Source organism: Apium graveolens, chromosome 6 (genome assembly GCF_009905375.1).
Source record: "Apium graveolens cultivar Ventura chromosome 6, ASM990537v1, whole genome shotgun sequence".
Lineage (NCBI taxonomy): Eukaryota > Viridiplantae > Streptophyta > Magnoliopsida > Apiales > Apiaceae > Apium > Apium graveolens.
In genome coordinates, this window is record NC_133652.1 from 302,137,927 (window position 1) to 302,157,009 (window position 19,083).

The following is a 19,083-nucleotide window of genomic DNA, read 5'->3' on the forward strand; positions in this document are numbered from 1 at the left end:
CACGTTATGTTGTTGATTTTATGTCTTCATATTTGAAGTTATTTAACAACTTGCAAAAAACATCTTCCTCTTATCTTTCCAAGTTGAAGTTATTTCTAATTTATTTTTCAAAAATCCCAGTTGTTATATTGGCTGACTGAATTAATGGCTTTAATAAGTTCTCAAAGTCCATCATTCTCTACTTCAATTTCAACAACTCCAATCAGAGGCGGATCTGGGGGGTCCCTGGGGGGGTCCCTGGCCCCACCTGAAATTTGGATAAATTGCTAGTAGTATGTACAATTATTGTGTTGTCACTATAGCTCAGCTGGTAAGTCTTGTTTTCTTCCAGGCTGAGCACTAGGGTTCCATTCCTCTCTATCACATATCAGATGTTTTTTCACTTTTTCTCTATTTTTTGTAACTTTTGTAGAGCTGTCACTCATTCTTATGTATGTAAAAAATTACAAATTATCTCTAAGATTTTGAATGGTTGATTAAAATAATATACTTTCAATTAAACTTAAAAATTCAACTAATTTTTTTTATTTTGTTCATGTAATTCAATGATAACATAGTGTTTTTTTAATCATTTTTGTCTTCATATTTATAGGAAAAAAAAATCCTCGTCATTTTTTCCGTACCCCCCTAATTTTTTTTTCTGCGTCCGCCACTGACTTGGGACGTTTTCTTGAGCTTCCACGGCTAAGACACTCGACATACTTTCACCAGTCATTTGTATTATGCACTGGATCACTACAATATCCGAACATTTAAGGATGATCCTGCGTTAAGGTGCGGAGATCACATCTCCGATACATTGCTCCAAGCTATTCGGGTATCTAAGATTTATATTGCTGTCCTCTCTGAAAATTATGCTTCTTCGAGTTGGTGCCTTGACGAGTTGGTAGAGATCCTTAGCTGTAGCAACAAAATGCAGAGATTGGTTATTCCCGTGTTTTTCAACATTCTTCCATCGGTTGTGCGATATCAAATCGGGAGTTTTGAAAAACATTTTAGAGAACATGAAAATAGATATACCGATAAATTTAAAAAAGTCGGGAATTGGCGTCATACTCTGGGACAAGTTGCTGGTAAATCAGGAAAACATATAGACGGTACAAGGTAAGTTCACTGGTTCATAATTTTTTTGTCTAAATGTCACTTCTTTGGTAAAAAATCAAAACCGGATAATACGAAAAAGCATATAAAATGGTAAAAAATAAAGTATGAAGGAACAATTTGACAAATCTGGGTTCTAGTTTTCCATAATAATTAAAAATTGCATTGCAGGTCTGAATCTGATATTGTCAATGAAATTGTTGACGAGATTCTACTCCAAGTAAAGACCAATGTTTTAGATGTTGCCAAATATCCAGTTGGGTTGAATTCTCGTGTTAATGATATAACAAAATTGTTGATCAGTGATACAAAAAATGTCATTAAGATTGGTATATATGGCATGGGGGGCGTAGGCAAAACAACTCTTGCCAAAGCAGTTTTTAATCAACTCTTACTAGGAAGTTTTAAGGGTAGCTGCTTTCTCGCAAATGTTAGGGAGATTTCAGGGACTATAAAAGGCCTAGAGTCTTTGCAACAACAACTTATTAACGATGTTCTTAAAAGTAAGAACAAAGTTGAGATTAGTAGTGTTGGCCAAGGAATTAATATGATAGAAGAAAGAATTTGTTCAACAAAAATTTTGGTTGTAATTGATGATTTAGAGGATCCTACAGAGTTTAAATCGCTTGTTGGACCATTTGCTTCCGGGAGTGTAGTTATTATAACGACAAGAGATGAAAAGACATTGGATAAAATTGAAGTAGAAACTAAATATCGATACAGGGTAAATGAGTTGGGCTATACCTGAGACACTCTTTTTCCAACATGCCTTTGGAGATACTCAGCCAAACAATGCTTTCATGATTTTGTCTAAAGACATTTTACGTCTTGCTAGAGGGCTCCCCTTGGCTCTTGTGGTTTTCGGATCTTACTTGTATAAGGAATCCGAGGTTACATGGAAATCTTACATTGAGAAGTTGCAGCGAATTCCCCACAGCACTATCCAACAAAGACTCATAATTAGCTTGGAGGCCTTGGAATCAGATGATCCTCTCCTAAAGAAAATGTTTCTTGACATTGCTTGTTTTTTCATTGGAAGGAGGAAAAAAGTGGTGGTTAAAATATTGGATACTTATTATCCTTATACAGATGATAAAATTGATGTTCTCATGAAAAAATGTTTATTAACGATAGATCACAATGAATTCCGAATGCATGATCTGCTTCAGGATATGAGAAAGGCAATTGCGCGTAACAACTCTGCTGATGAGCCCGGAAAGTATAGTAGATTATGGGTACCAAAAGATATACGCTTTGTTTTGGAGGAGCACATGATAATTAGAGTATATGTTCTTACATGAGTTAACGTTGTCTTGATTTATCTAAGCACATTACACATAATATGAAATTATCTATTGATATGGTAACTGTTCTCCTCTGTTTCTCTTTCTTTGGTTTATTATGAAAGTCTCGTAATTACTTTTTCTGATTAACATGCATGTGTTAGGGAACAAATTCGATTGAAGGTATCATGCCCCACAATTTTGAGACCATTTACGGGTTCCCCTATTTTCAACACGAGGCTTTATTGTCGTTTTCCACAAAATCTTTAAGAAGAATGAGTAAATTAAGATTTCTTTTCTTGAATGACATTAATCTCACCGAAAATTTTGAACGGACACTAAAAGATCTGAGGTGGTTTCGTTGGGTTCGGTGTCCATTGAAGTGTTTGCCTTCTGACTTCTACCCTCCAATATTTGGTACTCTTGAGTTGCCCAATAGCAAAATGAAAACATTGTGGGAGATAAACACGGTAGGTACTCTTAGACTATATTTCCTACACACATGAAAAGTTTTAATACAAAAATGTCAGATTTGATACTTCCTAATCACACTCCTTGTTGCAGGTTTCGCACGTTTTCGAGAAGTTGAAGACTCTAAACATGTCATTTTCTCAATATTTAATTACCACCCCGGACTTCAAAAGACTACCGTGTCTCAAACATTTAAATCTTGAGAGCTTTACAAGCTTGAAGGAGGTCCATATATCAATTGGAAGTTTGGTGAGCCTTGTTTCCCTAAATTTGAAAGATTGTCTAAACCTTAGAGGTCTTCCAGATTGCATTTGCAACTTAAGAGCATTGGAACTTCTTAGTATTAGTGGTTGCAGTAACATGGAAGCATTGCCTGACAAATTAGGAAATATCAAATATTTAAGAGAGCTCGATGCGAAGTCGTTAGCTGTGTCGAAATTACCGGATTCGATCGGAGATCTTAGTAAGCTTGTGATGCTAAAATTAGATTATAACAAGAAGCTTGAATCTCTTCCAAACACCATCTACCACTTAAGAGAATTAGAAGTTCTAAGCATTAGTCATTGCACTAATTTGGATGCATTTGCAACTTAAGAGCATTGGAAGTTTTAAATATTGGTTATTGCACTAATTTTAATTTTCTGCCTACATTTGGTGAATTGTGTTGACGGAGGAATTTGGTAACAACAAAATTTGAGGTTTCTCGCCGGAACTAAGATCTGTGACGGTGGTTCTTTGCCGGAAACTTAAGCAGTGTGTGGTTGATTATGGTTGTTTTAGGCTGAGATTGATCAGAGTAAGTGGTGGCTCTCTTATCAGCTCTCAACTTCTTACCCTCTCAATGTGCCTACGTACACTTTATATAGGGATCAAGCCTGACGTAGTTCTCGTAGAACAAGAAGTCTAACGGGTTTAGACTTCTTATTCCTAAGTCCAGTAGAAGCCCATCCAAAGTCCGTCTTCCGCTAGCTTTAGGAATGTCCAACTATGAGGCCCAACCGCGAAGGCCCAAGGCTCGTCCGTAATCGCAGGACTTCACGGATAGTGCATCTCCCTGCGCAAGGATAACACTCCGCTACAGCTATCTCCCTTGATTCACGAACGCAGGTATAACCACGGTTCACCCCAAGTGCCAGACGCGTCCCTGTCCCCTGAATGAGGATAACCCACCAGATAGCAGGACAGGTAATCCCAAGCTCTTGGGTGCAAAGTGCAGGATGACTCCAAAGTTCTCCAACGAGGACACCCGTTGAATACAAGAACAGAGCTCCCAAAGTACACACCAAGGATAATCCCGCATCCCCAACGAGGACACTCGTTGAATACAGGAGGAGGCCTTCAATCATCAGGCATATCCCTGGAGGCCTTCAAGCTTTTCACGAACATTCCCCTCCTTGACCGTCTCAAGGAGGGAATTCTTCAAAGAGTACTTGCAACAAATACATTAGTAAAAATAACCTCCATTGCTCCTCTCCAGGCAAGCTTTTTCCTGAAGTCACCATTAAAAACAAATAGAACAAATACAGGACGCGTCCTAGAACTTAGGGTGCGTCCTCACCCTTATTAGACTTGCACCGTCTCTTAAACCATTATGCACAACATTTCACTTCCTATGACGCGTCATTGTTAAATTAGGCGCGTCCTACAGCGTCCATCGCCATAAGATTTCATCTGCCAAGCACTTTCATAAACATTGACGCGTCCATATAGCCTGATCGCGTCCTTCCTTGACCATGCACTCTTCTCGCCTCGTAACATATCCCTTCCCAAACAGGCGCGTCCTCGGTCGCTGGACGCGTCCTAGTCCTCTACAATTTAACACCGAGTTTGACTGTAACTAGCCCGCGTTTGACCCGAGTCAATCCAATGCCAAATTTTGGGTATAACAACTACCCCCAAATTCTATTTGCAGTTAACAACAAAATTGGAATTTTTATCCTTGAATCCGAGTAACGAAATTTGGCCCAAAACAATTGAACGCGTCATGGCCGTAGGACGCGTCTTGCTTTCGCCTCATACCCGTGGCAAACAGCTGTCATCCACATAGTCGTCCTCCTCCTATAAATATTCTCTTCCAACCCACAGTTGCACCTTACTCCTTTTCTCTCCGGAAACCACCATTGCCACCGCTCTTAAGCTTTTGGTTCAAATTCCTGGCGATTTAACCGCCCATTACTTGATTTCCTTTGCTCAATCAACTCCTCAACTCAAAAGGTATAAAAATCTCCTCTTATTTCTTTATTCGGCCAAATACATTGGTTTTAATGAGCAAGAAACCGTTCGTATGCTTCATGTTCATGTCAACTACTCTTCATGTTCTTTTGTATGTATATGTGTATGTATATGCAAATATAACATATTTAGCTTCCCTGATCTCCCAACTACATGCTTCTAGGATTTTATTATATTTCCCCCAAATTGCTAACAGTCGATTAACATTCCACCGCATTGTAACCACGTAGGACGCGTCTACCTGTCAAGGCGCGTCTTATTTTCCTTTATTTAAGGCACATGTTTAAGCCGTTTTAACTAAAGGTCGCATAGGAGCAACACCTTACTAGGACGCGTCTTCGTAGTGCATTTTGCACGTTAGATTTTTTAGGACACATCCTCGAATGTCTCTAGTATCTTCCTTCATCATAATTCATTCATTTTCCTTTTTTTTGTGGACGCGTCCTCAAATATTTATTCCTTCTATTGCAGCTGGAGGATGCGTCATCTTCCTCACCCTTTCATCCGTTTAAAGTCCTCAACAAACGCCTTGGAATCTACTCCCCACACCTGATCTCTTTCAAACCCGACTTCCCTGAATCGCATAGGACGAGCTCCTTTCTCAAAAAAGAAAGACGCGTCTTCGAATCTCTCAACTCAAAGACTTCTATAATGTCTGACTCTAGCTCCGATTCCATGGACCGTGTCCCCATAAGTTCTAGAATGAAAAAGAAGGGAGTTAAAAGGCAAAGAACTCCAGTTCTCCATACAAGGGCCGCCATTGAAGATTGGACGGACGACGAGATTACACCTACCACAGGCCAAAAACCTCAAGGAAAGGCTGTTTCTGATAAGGACGCGTCAAACTTACAGGACGCGTCAGCTTCTCAGGACGCGGCTCCTTCTGAGGACGCGTCCCCACACAGCGTAAGTGAGTTTGAAAGGAGGGTTCCTGACCCTGAGACATACCCTGTATCTCCTCAGAAGTCTGATTCTCCCCTAGAGCATTGGGAACCTTCAAGTGTAGAAGTAGATTGTGACTGGGCGAGGCTCGGTACCCTTACTGAAGCAGAGAAGAATGTCAGAAGGAAAAAAGAGGGTAAGTTGGCCTGCGTAGCTCTGGACTCAACCGCAACCGACTTGGAGATCCAGTGGCACATGAAATATTATGACATGGAAGGAATCTGGGCACGCCCTCTTCGAACCATGAGGCCACATATTTTTAACATTGGGAATCAAAGGATCCCCCGAATGGTGCTTACTCCAAAGTTGATTTCTCTAGGTATGGGCGTGCCCTTGCACCCATATATCAAAAAGTTCTTGAAGTGGTATGACGTCGCCCCAATCCAACTATCTCCAAACTCATATAAGCTAGCTTGGGCTTTGTTCATGATGTACCACAACCTCAGGCTGGGCGCGCCCTCCATGAAGGAATTCAGTTTTTTTTCAGCATAAGAAAGTCTATTCTTGGTTATCACTTCTTTGTTGTCAACAAATGGCTGAATAATAAGGGATTCAATGAAGGCAAGATCAGCCACGAAAGGGATTGGAAAGAACCCTTCTTCTATATTTATGACGTCAAGAGATCCCGAGTTCGTTTCAACCAAGAACCAAGTAAGTGATTACCAAAGCCTGTCTACAAACACTGGGCGCGTCCTCTTGGTTGGGCGCGTCCTCTTTTGTTTTCTTTCTTTAACAAACTCTTCGCTCCTCTTTTAACAAATTATAATTATCTTTTATCTTTAGACAAAAGAATTCAGAAGGAATTAACAGGAAAAAGGAAAAAGAGAGCAGATAAAGTCCTTCAATATGCAGAGAAGCACTTTAACCTTAAGGACATGATTACAGAAGACAACCTTAAGCTGGTGGACGCGTTGTCCTCCCGGGTTGGCTCTATCTGCAAGTTCCGTGAATTTCACAACGGCAAACCTGTTCTCACAACCTCAGAAAAAACCAGGGGCCTCAGTGCCGCGGAGGTGGTCGAAATTGACATTAGTAAGCAATTCGACTTAGAACAAGGTAAGTTTAAGTGAGGGAGGACGTGTCATAAATTTTGGACGCGTCCATAGCTACAAAAATTAGCTCCCCATTCGAAAAATGTCAACTTACATAAAAATCAAAAGTGTTTCATGCACATACATCTGCTAAGGGCGCTTTTTTTTTCACAGGACGCGTCCTGTTTGTTCTATATTTCTACGGCTTATGTTTTTCCATAATCTGTCATAGCCAATATGTCCCTAGGCAGGGCGCGCCATATGTGTAGGGCGCGTCATTCTTTGCTTGATACATATATGCATTACTCATGTATTTCATTTTCCTTGTTACATCTTTACGCATTTATACATTTTGATTGCCATCTTTTCATGCGCCTTCCTACTTTTATCTACCATGCATGTAGAATTTTATATCACAATATGGGCGCGTCTTGTTTTCAGGACGCGTCTTCATGCACTTAACTAATACCTTTTCATGTTTATATCGCAGATATGGCCTCTCTTCCCAAAGGATTCGCAATTGGGGCCTCCAAAAAGCTAAGGGCCAAAAAACAGGCCCCTACAAAGGTTGATCCAAAGGCAAAAACCCCACCTCCTGTTGCAACTCCTTCTCCTCCACCAAAGATAATTGACACTACTGTGCTAGACATTCCCGAAAAGGTGGAGGACGCGCCCTCCAAACGCCCAAAAGTAGTGCCAGATGATCAATCCTTCGTGCTTCGATATCTGGGCGCGTCCTCAGTTGGGGATTTCACAGAGGATGAAGTCAGAGGCTGAACCTTCAGAACAGAGCAGCAAACAAAGGAGGCCATGATGAGGGCTGCAGCTGAGCTCCACTTGCACGCTAGGAAAAGTGCCAATATGGATGTAAGGCTTAGGGCGCGTCTTGCTGCTACCGACACTGCAAAGAGCCAGGCCGAAGACAAAGTTAAATCGCTGGAGAGATACATTACCCTGCTTGTCCAAGAGAAAGATGCCGAGATCAAACGCCTGGAGGGGGAGAGGACGCGTCTCGAGGCAGACAAAGCTGTTCTAGAAGGGAATGTCTCCTCAATGGAGAAGCAAATGGACAGTGTCATCACGCTGAATTCCACCATACAGCTGGAGCTTGACACCCTGAATGATGACAGGCTGCATGGATGGACAGAGGAAAAAAAGCTAGTTTACCAGCACGGCATCCAGGCTGGGTTTGAGGAATGGTGCTCTGGGTTCATTGCCAACGACCCAGGGTATACATTTTCAAAGTTTGATGCAGACACCCAGATATGGGTCAATGATTTCAGGGTCAGGGCCGCAGATTCTATCAAGAACAAAAAGATTTTTCTGGGCTTAGAGGAAGAGGACGCGTCCCCTGATCCTGCTCCGCTTCAAACTCAGCCTCCCCCTGCGGAAGACCAAGACAAGCCACAGGACACTCCTTCTGCTTAGGACGCGTCCTTTGTCTTTTATGTACTTGAACTATTTTAAGGGTGCGGGCCCCTTGAAGCCTTGCAAGTTGTAGTATCTATTTTTGAACTTCATTCGCCTGCACTTTTTTATAAAACCTCTTTGCCTTATCCATGCATATTTTTACTTAAGTATTCTATTTTGCCATTCACATGGGCGCGTCTTATTCTTAGGACGTGTCTATTTTGACTATCACAAATCAAGCAAATAACCGTCTTGGGCGCGTCCTCCTTGGCTGGACGCGTCTTTTAGTTATTTAATGAATATTTTTGTTTGCAAAAAACATATGAGCATATCACCATATTGTACCTGCATATTTAATCAAGGCACAAGGCACAATTGGGCGCATCTTATGGTTTTGACGCGCCTCACCTTCGATCCAAAACACATCATCCTTCAGGTAGGACGCGTCCTAAACAAGGACTTTTCCTTTTTAATCATGTTTTGTCAAAGTTATAGTAACATTCAGTCTAAAAGAGCATCAACCAAGACAACTTGGGCGCGTCCTTGGAAATAGTACACTTCCTAGTTCCATTTTGACGTGAGTTTTATTGATCCTTTTGACAACCATTAATTCAGTTAGCATTCACATAAAACCATCAATCAGAACGCGTCCTATAGTTAGGACGCGTCATGCAACCAAGAAAACAAAGCAAATAACTTTTTGGGAAAAATCTCAAAGATTTTATTTATAATGCGCTATGGTGTCAAAAGTGCACCAGTCCCATGGCTACTATGCTCTGTGGGGAGATAAATTCTAAAAAATGACCCTTCAACTAGTTCCAAGGTAAGTAGTACATGCACTACCCCCTAGGCTAGGAGGAATTTATTTAATTCTAGCCTATAATCTGGGCATAACCCTAAATAATAAAAGAGGTACGTAAGGGGCCAAAGCCGCGCCTTACTGGTAATACTTTCAGAGATGTTCCGCATTCCAAGCTCGCGGAACCAGCTTCCCTTCCATATCTTCAAGATGATAAGTCCCCTTCCACAGGATGGACTTTATTCTGTACGGTCCTTCCCAATTAGCTCCAAACACTCCATGTTGTGGGTTCTTTATATTGGGCATCACTTTCCTAAGTACCAAATCTCCCACCTTCAACAATTGTCCCTTTACCTTCTTATTATAATACCTTGCGGCGCGTTGCTGATACGCCGCTAGCCTTAGCTGAGAATTTTCCCTCGTCTCCTCTAAGAGATCTAAATGAAGCCTTTGATTAACCTCAACATCTTCTTTCCTGTAACAATCTCTGTGAAGTGATCCCGATCCAACTTCCACGGGGACCATAGCTTCATAGCCGTAAGTCAGCATAAACGGTGTTTCTCCCGTAGTAGATCGTAGCGTAGTGTTGTATGACCACATCACCTTCGGGAGTTCTTCAGGCCAATTCCCTTTGCGTTCCTCCAGTTTGGTTTTGAGGGTATGCTTTATTATTTTGTTAACAGCTTCTGTCTGTCCATTGCTTTGAGGATGATAGACCGCTGCAAACTCCTTCTTGATTTTCAACTCCTCACATAGTTGTCGCAACTCCTTGCTATCAAACTGCTTTCCATTGTCGGAGACAAGCTTGTAAGGGATTCCAAACCTACATACGATGGAGTTGAAAACAAAATCCCTGATTTTCTTTACGGTGATAGTAGCCAGTGGCATAGCTTCCGCCCATTTAGTAAAGTAATCGACCGCAACCACTGCATACTTGACGTCTCCTTTAGCTTTCAGCAATTCTCCGATAAGATCAATTCCCCACATGGCGAACGGCCACGGGCTTGCCATAGGCGTCAAGAGTGTCGCCGGCATAGATGAGTAGTTTGCAAAGCGCTGGCAGCGATCACATGCCTTGACAAAATTTGTAGCATCTTCTTTCATTGTGGGCCAATAATATCCCTGGCGCAAAACTTTCATTGCCAACGAGCTACCCCCCGAGTGATTGCCACAGATTCCTTCATGTACTTCTCTTAGGATGTAATTTCCTTCTTCTTCTTCAACACATCTAAGCAGAGGTTGGTTGAACCCTCTCTTGTATAGGACTTCGTCGTATATCACATATCTTGCAGCCTGATAGCGGAGTCGGTGAGCCTTAAACTTATCCTCGGGGAGTATTCCCTTGCGAATGTAAGCTAGAATGGGCGTCATCCATGTTTCCTTGGGAGCCTCATCCACTTGCATAGTTTCTATCTCTGGGATACTAGGAATCTCTAGGATTTCAAGAGGGATGGATCCTAACAACACAGCCTCTTGTTGCGACCCCATTTTTGCCAGAGCATCCGCATTACTGTTCTTCTCCCGCGGGACACATTCCAATCTATCTTTTTTAAACATTCCAATCAAGCGCTGTGTACATCTCAAGTATAATTCTGTTCGCGGGCCTCGCGCTTGAAATCCCCCGTTCACCTGATTCACTACCAACTCTGAGTCACTCCTTGCAATCAAGTTTCGCACCCCCATTTCCAAAGCGATTTTGAGGCCATTAATCAGCGCTTCATACTCCGCATCATTATTAGTGGCATAAAACTTGAAATGAATTGCGCTCAACAGATGGTGGCCTTCCGGAAACACAAGTACTATACCCGCACCTGCTCCTCCATTGTTAACCGCCCCATCCACATGCAAGATCCACCAAGGGTGTGGAAACTCCTCCAAAGACTCCTCAACATGAGGTGGATGTAGCATTACCAAAGCTTTATCGTCAATTTCAGAATCAAATTCCAACAAGAAATCGGCTAAGGCTTGCCCTTTTATCGCTGTTCGGGGCACATATTCCAAATCAAACTGTCCCAACTCCACAGCCCATTTCAGCATTCTTCCTGATGACTCTGGTTTATGCAGGACCTGTCACAGCGGGTACGCTGTACGAACTTCAATTCTATGGGCCTGAAAATACGGCCGCAATTTTCTTGATGCAAGAATCAGGGCGTACACCAGTTTTTCCATGCTTGTGTAGCGAGTTTCAGCGTCGTGTTACCGCTTGCTCACGTAGTACACTGGTGATTGCTGCCCATCTTCCTCTCTTACCAGAACTGCACTGATCGAATATTCAGACACTGCGAGGTACAGTATTAGAGATTCCCCATCCAACGGCCTTGACAATTCCTTGCATCTATCGGACGACTTGGAAATAAATCGATTTAACGCGGCGATTCTCCCAGTCAAACTCTGCACCTGTTTCACATTGGTGGGTGACTTCATATCCATTAATGCCTTGATCTTTGCGGGGTTGGTCTCAATTCCCCTGTGGTTGACAATGAACCCGAGAAACTTGCCCGACCCCACGCCGAACACACATTTTTGCGGATTTAATTTCATACGAAACCTCCTTATAATGTTAAACATCTCCACCAGGTGCTTGATGTGATCACTCGCCACCTCGGACTTTAACAGCATATCATCCACATACACTTCCATAGTTCTCCCGATTTGATCCTTGAACATCAGGTTTGCCAACCGCTGGTAGGTTGCGCCAGCATTAATCAAACCAAACGGCATTCCTATGTAACAGTATAACCCCCTGTCAGTAATGAAGGATGTATGTTCTTGATCGGGGCCATACATCGGAATTTGATTGTAACTAGAGTATGCATCCATAAAACTCAGCAACGCATGCCCCGCCGTCGCGTCAACCAACTGATCGATTCTTGGCAGCGGGAAGCTGTCCTTTGGACAGGCCTTATTGAGATCTGTGAAATCCACACATGTCCTGCACTTCCCATTCGGTTTCTTCACCAGTACTGGATTTGCAAGCCATTCGGGGTAGAACGATTCTTTGATTAGCCCCACCTCCAACAACCAGTCTACTTCTTCTTTTAATGCTATTGCCCTTTCTCCACTTACTGGGCGGCATTTCTAACGTATGCCCTTACAATTCGGGAAGATATTCAAATGGTGACACATTACTTCCGGGTCGATTCCTATCATATCTGAATGACTCCATGCGAAGACATCAAGATTTGCAATTAGGAAGCGGGTAAGACTTCCTCTCATTTCATCAGCCAACTGGGACCCCACTTTCAAAACCTTGCTCGTGTCATTTTTATCAACCGGAATAGATATTGTGTCTTCGGCCGGTCCCGTCTTTTCGGCGGGCATAGGGATCCTGGGATCCAAATCGAAATCAAAGTCTCGGGGCTCTTCGACTTCCACTTTTGCATCTGAGGGCGCGTCCTCATGAGTGGGAGCATCCACCTCCAGACAGGGCGTAGCTTTGTGCAACGCAAATGAAGAGGGCGCGCCCTCGTTTGGAGGAGCATCAACCTCAATTTCATTCAAGGGCGCGTCCTTCTTCCGAGGAGCATCCACCTTGAAGTTATTCCCGAGACCTTGCAAAATCTCACTTCTTCCTTCCAACTTTTCCCCGTTAACCTCTTTCTGTATGATCTCCTCTGTATGGCTCACCACCACTTCTTCCACGCTACGGATCTTCGAAACACGTCCCCGCGTCAAAAAAGAGTTCCCAGAGACATAGGTTTCTTCCTTTTCGGGGCCTTCAATGAAATAGTGGACATGGACCTCTCCACTTGGTTTTGTATGAATATGTTCTACATCCTCAAATGGGAGACCTTTCCCTTCATACCTTCTTCTACGAAATTCTTTAACAGCCTTGTGATAGCAGTCGCGTGACTCATACTGTGACCCTCTCAGACTGCCAACTCCGTTTGGCGTTGGGAACTTTATCATCAAGTGGTGTATCGAGGTTATCACCCTGAACGCTCGCAACCAAGGTCTGCCGACCAGCACATTATGCGCGGAATCCTGATCTAGCACCTTGAAATCTATCATTTGAGTAACCGACAAAGCTCCTTCCCCGAGCATGATGGGAAGCCTGACCGAACCCCTAACTCTCACTGCTTCCCTAGTAAAGCCATAGACGTGCGCATCTTCGAAATACATGTCGCTATCTGGGAAACCCAACTTTTTGTAAGTGCTGTAGTACAAGATGTTTGTAGAACTCCCATTATCCAAGAAGACTCGATGTACGTTCATTGCCCCAATAAGCATGGTAATCACCAGCGCATCGTTGTGATGATGATGCACCCACCTAGATTCTTTTTCCTTGAACGTAATATCAGCGGACTCTCCCTTAAAGACCTTCGGGGGTCTATCTTCCAAGCTGTGGATGTTGGTGAGTGGTGGATGTCGCGCTTCTCTCGCGTTTCTCTCCAGTACTCAATTACTATCACCAATAAAAGGGTGTCCTCCAAAAATTGTCCTGATGCTGCCAGCCCTCTGAAACTTGACTTTTGCTGTTTTTTCAACATCCTCCGCCCGAGGGGGCTGTCTTTCATCCTTACCCTTGTCATCAAGTCCCCTGCGTCGCTTCACCTTGTCAACCCATTCTCCTAGGTATCCAGCCTTGATCAATTCCTCAATCTCATCCCGCAGGTGACGACACTCATGGGTGTCGTGGCCAGTAGACTCATGGTAGTCATAATACTTCTTTTTGTCTCTGCTCTGCCATGAAGTTAGACGGTCAGGCTTCTTGAAGATTCCTCTATCCTTATTTACCTCAAAGATATGATCAATGGACGCCGCCAGTGGTGTATAATTGCTGACCCTTCTCTCGTAGTTCAACGGTGGGCTCCATTCTCTCCGCGAGCTCACAGTGTTCACCCTGTTAGGGCTTCTGGCATTTCGCCGATAATCTGGGCTCAAGGATCTGTCCCTTCTCTTGGATCGCCCCTTGGAGTTATGGGTATTTTCATTCTTTCTTGTTTCTGCAAGTGACTTCTCGATTGCTTTGAACGACTCCGCCTGCGCAAGCACATCAGCTAGTGACACTGGGTCCTTCCCTTGCAGGTGCTTCCATAAATCCGTCCCTACACGCTACCCAACTATAAGCAGTATTTTCAGTGTCTCATCAGTTGCACCCCTCACCAAAGTGGATTCTGCATTAAACCTCTTGAAATACGAAGTCAAACTTTCTCCTTCCTTTTGTTTCACATTAGCCAGCGTGGTAACATGTGGCGTGTACTTCACCGCGGCTTGGAATTGTGTCAAAAACAAAGTTTTCATCTGTGCTCAGGATGTGATCACACCTGGACCAAGTTTTTGGAACCACTGCTGAGCGCCTTCTCTAAAAGTGGCTGCCAGGAGACGGCATCGAGCCAAATCAGGTACTTGATATACGTCCATTTCAATGTTAAAACGCCCCAGAAATTTCACAGGATCAGAGTTCCCATGAAAACGTAAGTCATTGGTTATGTTCCTGTATCCTGCGGGCAATTGCGCCTCCCTCACGACAGCAGCAAAAGGAGATGGAGCTTGCGCAGTTGCTGTTACTCTTCCTCCCTCAAGATGGTTGAGCAACCTCTTGAGGTCGTTCACATTAAACGTCCCTACCCCATGAATGGTTTGAACATTAGAATGTTGGGGTTGCTCTACGACTTGCTGAAATTCCCCTTGATTACCCCCCGGGTGTGGCGAAAGATCTCGCCGCCCCTCGCCCTGAGGCTGCGGCTGTGGCATGTTACCATTTTGGTTTTGAATATTTTCCCGCACGCGAGGTTCATCTTGACCGCGTCGCGGAATTTCATCATTGTTCTGCATTCTTACTTGAATTCGCCCGTCGTCCTGGTCATGAGGACGCGCCCCAGACCCATTACCAGTAGCACTGTGGGAAGCTACGGGAATAACGGCGGGGGCTTCTCCAGCGGAGTGTGCTCTACCTCTCCTACCATTGTAGGGTGCTCTTCCGTATTGATATCCCATTCTTCCTCGTCCGTTCCTCTAATATCCCCGGTAGTAATTCCCGGGCCTTCCTCGCGGAGGGGCACGCTCGTGATCGCGGTGCCGCACCCCTTCATCCCTTTGGAATGCGGGGGGCACACGCGTCGTGTCACGGGGCCTCGCTTCTCCGGCGTTTCCTTCTTTTTGCCATTCTACCAGTAACATCCTCAAATCGTCGTCTTCCAACCTTATGCCAAGCCTCCTTTTCAAGGATGAAAGATCCCTTCCTTCCTCGTCTTGATTTTGAGTGTTCTCCGCACGACGACGCTCGTCCATCGTACGCCCAGACCTATGTGGGTGTGGCACCACCTGGTTACCCAGGCGAGGCATTTCTCTGCCATCAGTGTCCTCATCCGCAAGCCACAATAGGCTCTACATCATCAGAGTACTCCAAGCGCCGTGGAGTGATTCACGGGTTTTCCCCGCTCCCCTGGGTATCTCCTTCAACTACAGGGGCTTTTCCCAAGGCATGACCATGACGGGGGAAACAACGACCTCTCCTCGTCCTTCGACGCTCCACCGTGTTCAGTCTTGAGTTAAAACTTTTAAGAGTATCCCCCATGCGATACAATTGCTCCAAGATATCAGCGTTGCTGATGAGAACTGGAGGTGTCCCCCCCACATCCGGAGCTCTTGGTGGATCTGCCATGTTTCTGGAAACGTAAGGTTCATGGCGAGTATAGCGCCCCCCGCCTTCTCCTTCAGAACTGCTGTCACTTCCATCATAAGAACTTCCATCACGATTGTAAGACATCTTTTCCTCCTAAGATTGCGACCTTAATTAGCGACCCCTCCTTCTAGCGCCAATTTGTTGACGGAGGAATCTGGTAACAACAAAATTTGAGGTTTCTCGCCGGAACTAAGATCTGTGACGGTGGTTCTTTGCCGGAAACTTAAGCGGTGTGTGGTTGATTGTGGTTGTTTTACGCTGAGATTGATCAGAGTAAGTGGTGGCTCTCTTATCAGCTCTCAACTTCTTACCCTCTCAATGTGCCTACGTACCCTTTATATAGGGATCAAGCCTGACGTAGTTCTCATAGAACAAGAAGTCTAACGGGTTTAGACTTCTTATTCCTAAGTCCAGTAGAAGCCCATCCAAAGTCCGTCTTCCGCTAGCTTTAGGAATGTCCAACTATGAGGCCCAACCGCGAAGGCCCAAGGCTCGTCCGTAATCGCAGGACTTCACGGATAGTGCATCTCCCTGCGCAAGGATAACACTCCGCTACAGCTATCTCCCTTGATTCACGAACGCAGGTATAGCCACGGTTCACCCCAAGTGCCAGACGCGTCCCTGTCCCCCGAATGAGGATAACCCACCAGATAGCAGGACATGTGATCCCAAGCTCTTGGGTGCAAAGTGCAGGATGACTCCAAAGTTCTCCAACGAGGACACCCGTTGAATACAAGAACAGAGCTCCCAAAGTACACACCAAGGATAACCCCGCATCCCCAACGAGGACACTCGTTGAATACAAGAGGAGGCCTTCAATCATCAGGCATACCCCTGGAGGCCTTCAAGCTTTTCACGGACATCCCCCTCCTTGACCGTCTCAAGGAGGGAATTCTTCAAAGAGTACCTGCAACACATACATTAGTAAAAATAACCTCCATTGCTCCTCTCCAGGCAAGCTTTTTCCTGAAGTCACCATTATGAACACATAGAACAAATACAGGACGCGTCCTAGAACTTAGGGCGCATCCTCACCCTTATTAGACTTGCACCGTCTCTTAAACCATCATGCACAACATTTCACTTCCTATGATGCGTCATTGTTAAAGTAGGCGCGTCCTACAGCGTCCATCGCCATAAGATTTCATCTGCCAAGCACTTTCATAAACATTGACGCGTCCATATAGCCTGGGTGCGTCCTTCCTTGACCATGCACTCTTCTCGCCTCTTTACATATCCCTCCCAAACAGGCGCGTCCTCGGTCGCTGGACGCGTCCTAATCCTCTACAATGTAACACCGAGTTTGACTGTAACTAGCCCGCATTTGACCCGAGTCAATCCAATGCCAAATTTGGGGTATAACAAATTGTCTCAAACTCTTACATTTGTAAATAGTGCTCCAAACTACTTCTTTCATGTTTTGATGTCTTTTTAAATTTTCAGAGTCAGATGTTTGAAGTGACCAGCTCACAAGTACATTTCGAAGGATGTATTTTGGATTAGGGCATCTTATTGATATTTAACCTTCGGAGTTTCCAGATTGGATTAGTCCAAGCAGCAGATTGGAATAGTTAATCACCAAATATTCAGTCATGGCATTGGACTCGTCTATGAATACATGAGGACAGTCAGGGAAGTCTTTCACATTGCCGCCAGATGTAGTAGACCATTTGTTGGAGATGATTCTTTCCGGTCAGTTGCAACTAATCTTTTAAAATATCACACATAATCTTGTGATTGGTGGTGGTTGTCTGGTCTTAAAAATGTGCAACTTACATAAATCCTTCGTGTAAATGTTGCTAGATTTTATATAGCTATGATGATACACAACTGAAAATGTTCATGAAGATAAACATGGCCCCTAGCTAAGCCATGAACCATCTCAACGCGTTAATTCAACTTGGGTAATCCCTGTATTTCACCTGCAAACCCTTTTTCAGCTAGCTTTGGCTTCTTTATATACCATGATGACGAGACAATTTTTTCAGCTAGCTTTGGCATCCTAATATATGAAAATCTTCCATATTGCGGTCAAATGTATTACACAATTTGTTCAGGATGATTCTTTGCTGTCAGAACTGTAACATTTGACAATGCCTTTGAATTCTCTGATCATGCACTTAATAACTTTTATGCATATGTTTTGAGTGTACAACAACAGAATTCAAAGTCTAAAAGATGAAACACAATTGAGTTAGAGGTTGCAATTTGCAAAGAGTATTCAGCTTCCACCTATGTTACCCGGACTCGGGTATGGGTGTCGGACACGGGTTCGTATCCAAGTGTCGGACTCGGCAATATTTTGAAAAATTTACATGTTTTTGGCCTAAAATAAGTGTCCAAGTGTCTATACCCATGTCCGAGTGTTGAGTGTCCGACACGGGTACTCGAAGCAAAATGAAGAGTCCGGGTAACTAAGGCTTCCACACTTGTTGTAATAGGGTGATTGCGCCTGATAGTAGCACATACCATAAATATACAGACCTCTACATGAAGTGCTCCTGTAATAGACTGAAGATCACTTTGATTAAATTAGTAAATTGATTACAATACTTGAGACTGAGTTCAAGCAACCATCAAATGAACCAGTGTTTAAAATGGAAAATGCATATAAGGCAGGACTTTCGAGAGATCCGCTCTCTCCCAGACCCAAAATAAAGAAGCTAACAGTCATCTGCATAACCCTAATTCTCCTCCTTCTTTGCCTCTTATTCTACAATTTCCCTGTGAATTCCCTTCCCTGCCCTTCCGTTCCATTATGTACATTTTACCCTTATACTTCTTTCTAACATACGATATTAGTTGTTTGGTCTTATTATTTGCTATAGCGGTATGCTATTATCATAACATACCGATATAGCACATGCATATCTGCATTGTGTATATGCTAAACTTCCTTCTCCTGATAGAACTGGATATAACTGGACCCTGCAACTTGGTTACCCTTCATATATTATCTAATCTATATTTTTTATTAATAAGCGAAATCATGTATAATTTGGTGTTAAAAGTACCAAAGTACCAAATTTTGGTACTTGTAGAAGTTGACTTCTATTCTCTATAAACTTTGTTTTTTAATACAAATTGACTTCTATTCTCTGTAAACTTTATTTTCTATAACATTATTTTAAAAATAATTAATTAATAGCAAATGACTTTAATAACATTTATTAACTTTTAAACTGA

General features: G+C 43.5%; 1 protein-coding gene and 1 pseudogene across 1 annotated transcript; one reads left to right on the top strand and one right to left on the bottom strand.

The window, feature by feature from the left end:
• The first annotated feature begins 640 nt into the window (after positions 1 to 640).
• On the top strand, positions 641 to 3,449 carry LOC141666324 (TMV resistance protein N-like; annotated as a pseudogene).
• Positions 3,450 to 9,422: 5,973 nt separating this feature from the next.
• LOC141666325 (uncharacterized) lies at positions 9,423 to 9,794 on the bottom strand. Its single transcript, XM_074472315.1, has one exon. The coding sequence runs from the start codon at positions 9,792 to 9,794 to the stop codon at positions 9,423 to 9,425; it is 372 nt and encodes a 123-aa protein (XP_074328416.1).
• Positions 9,795 to 19,083: the final 9,289 nt, after the last annotated feature.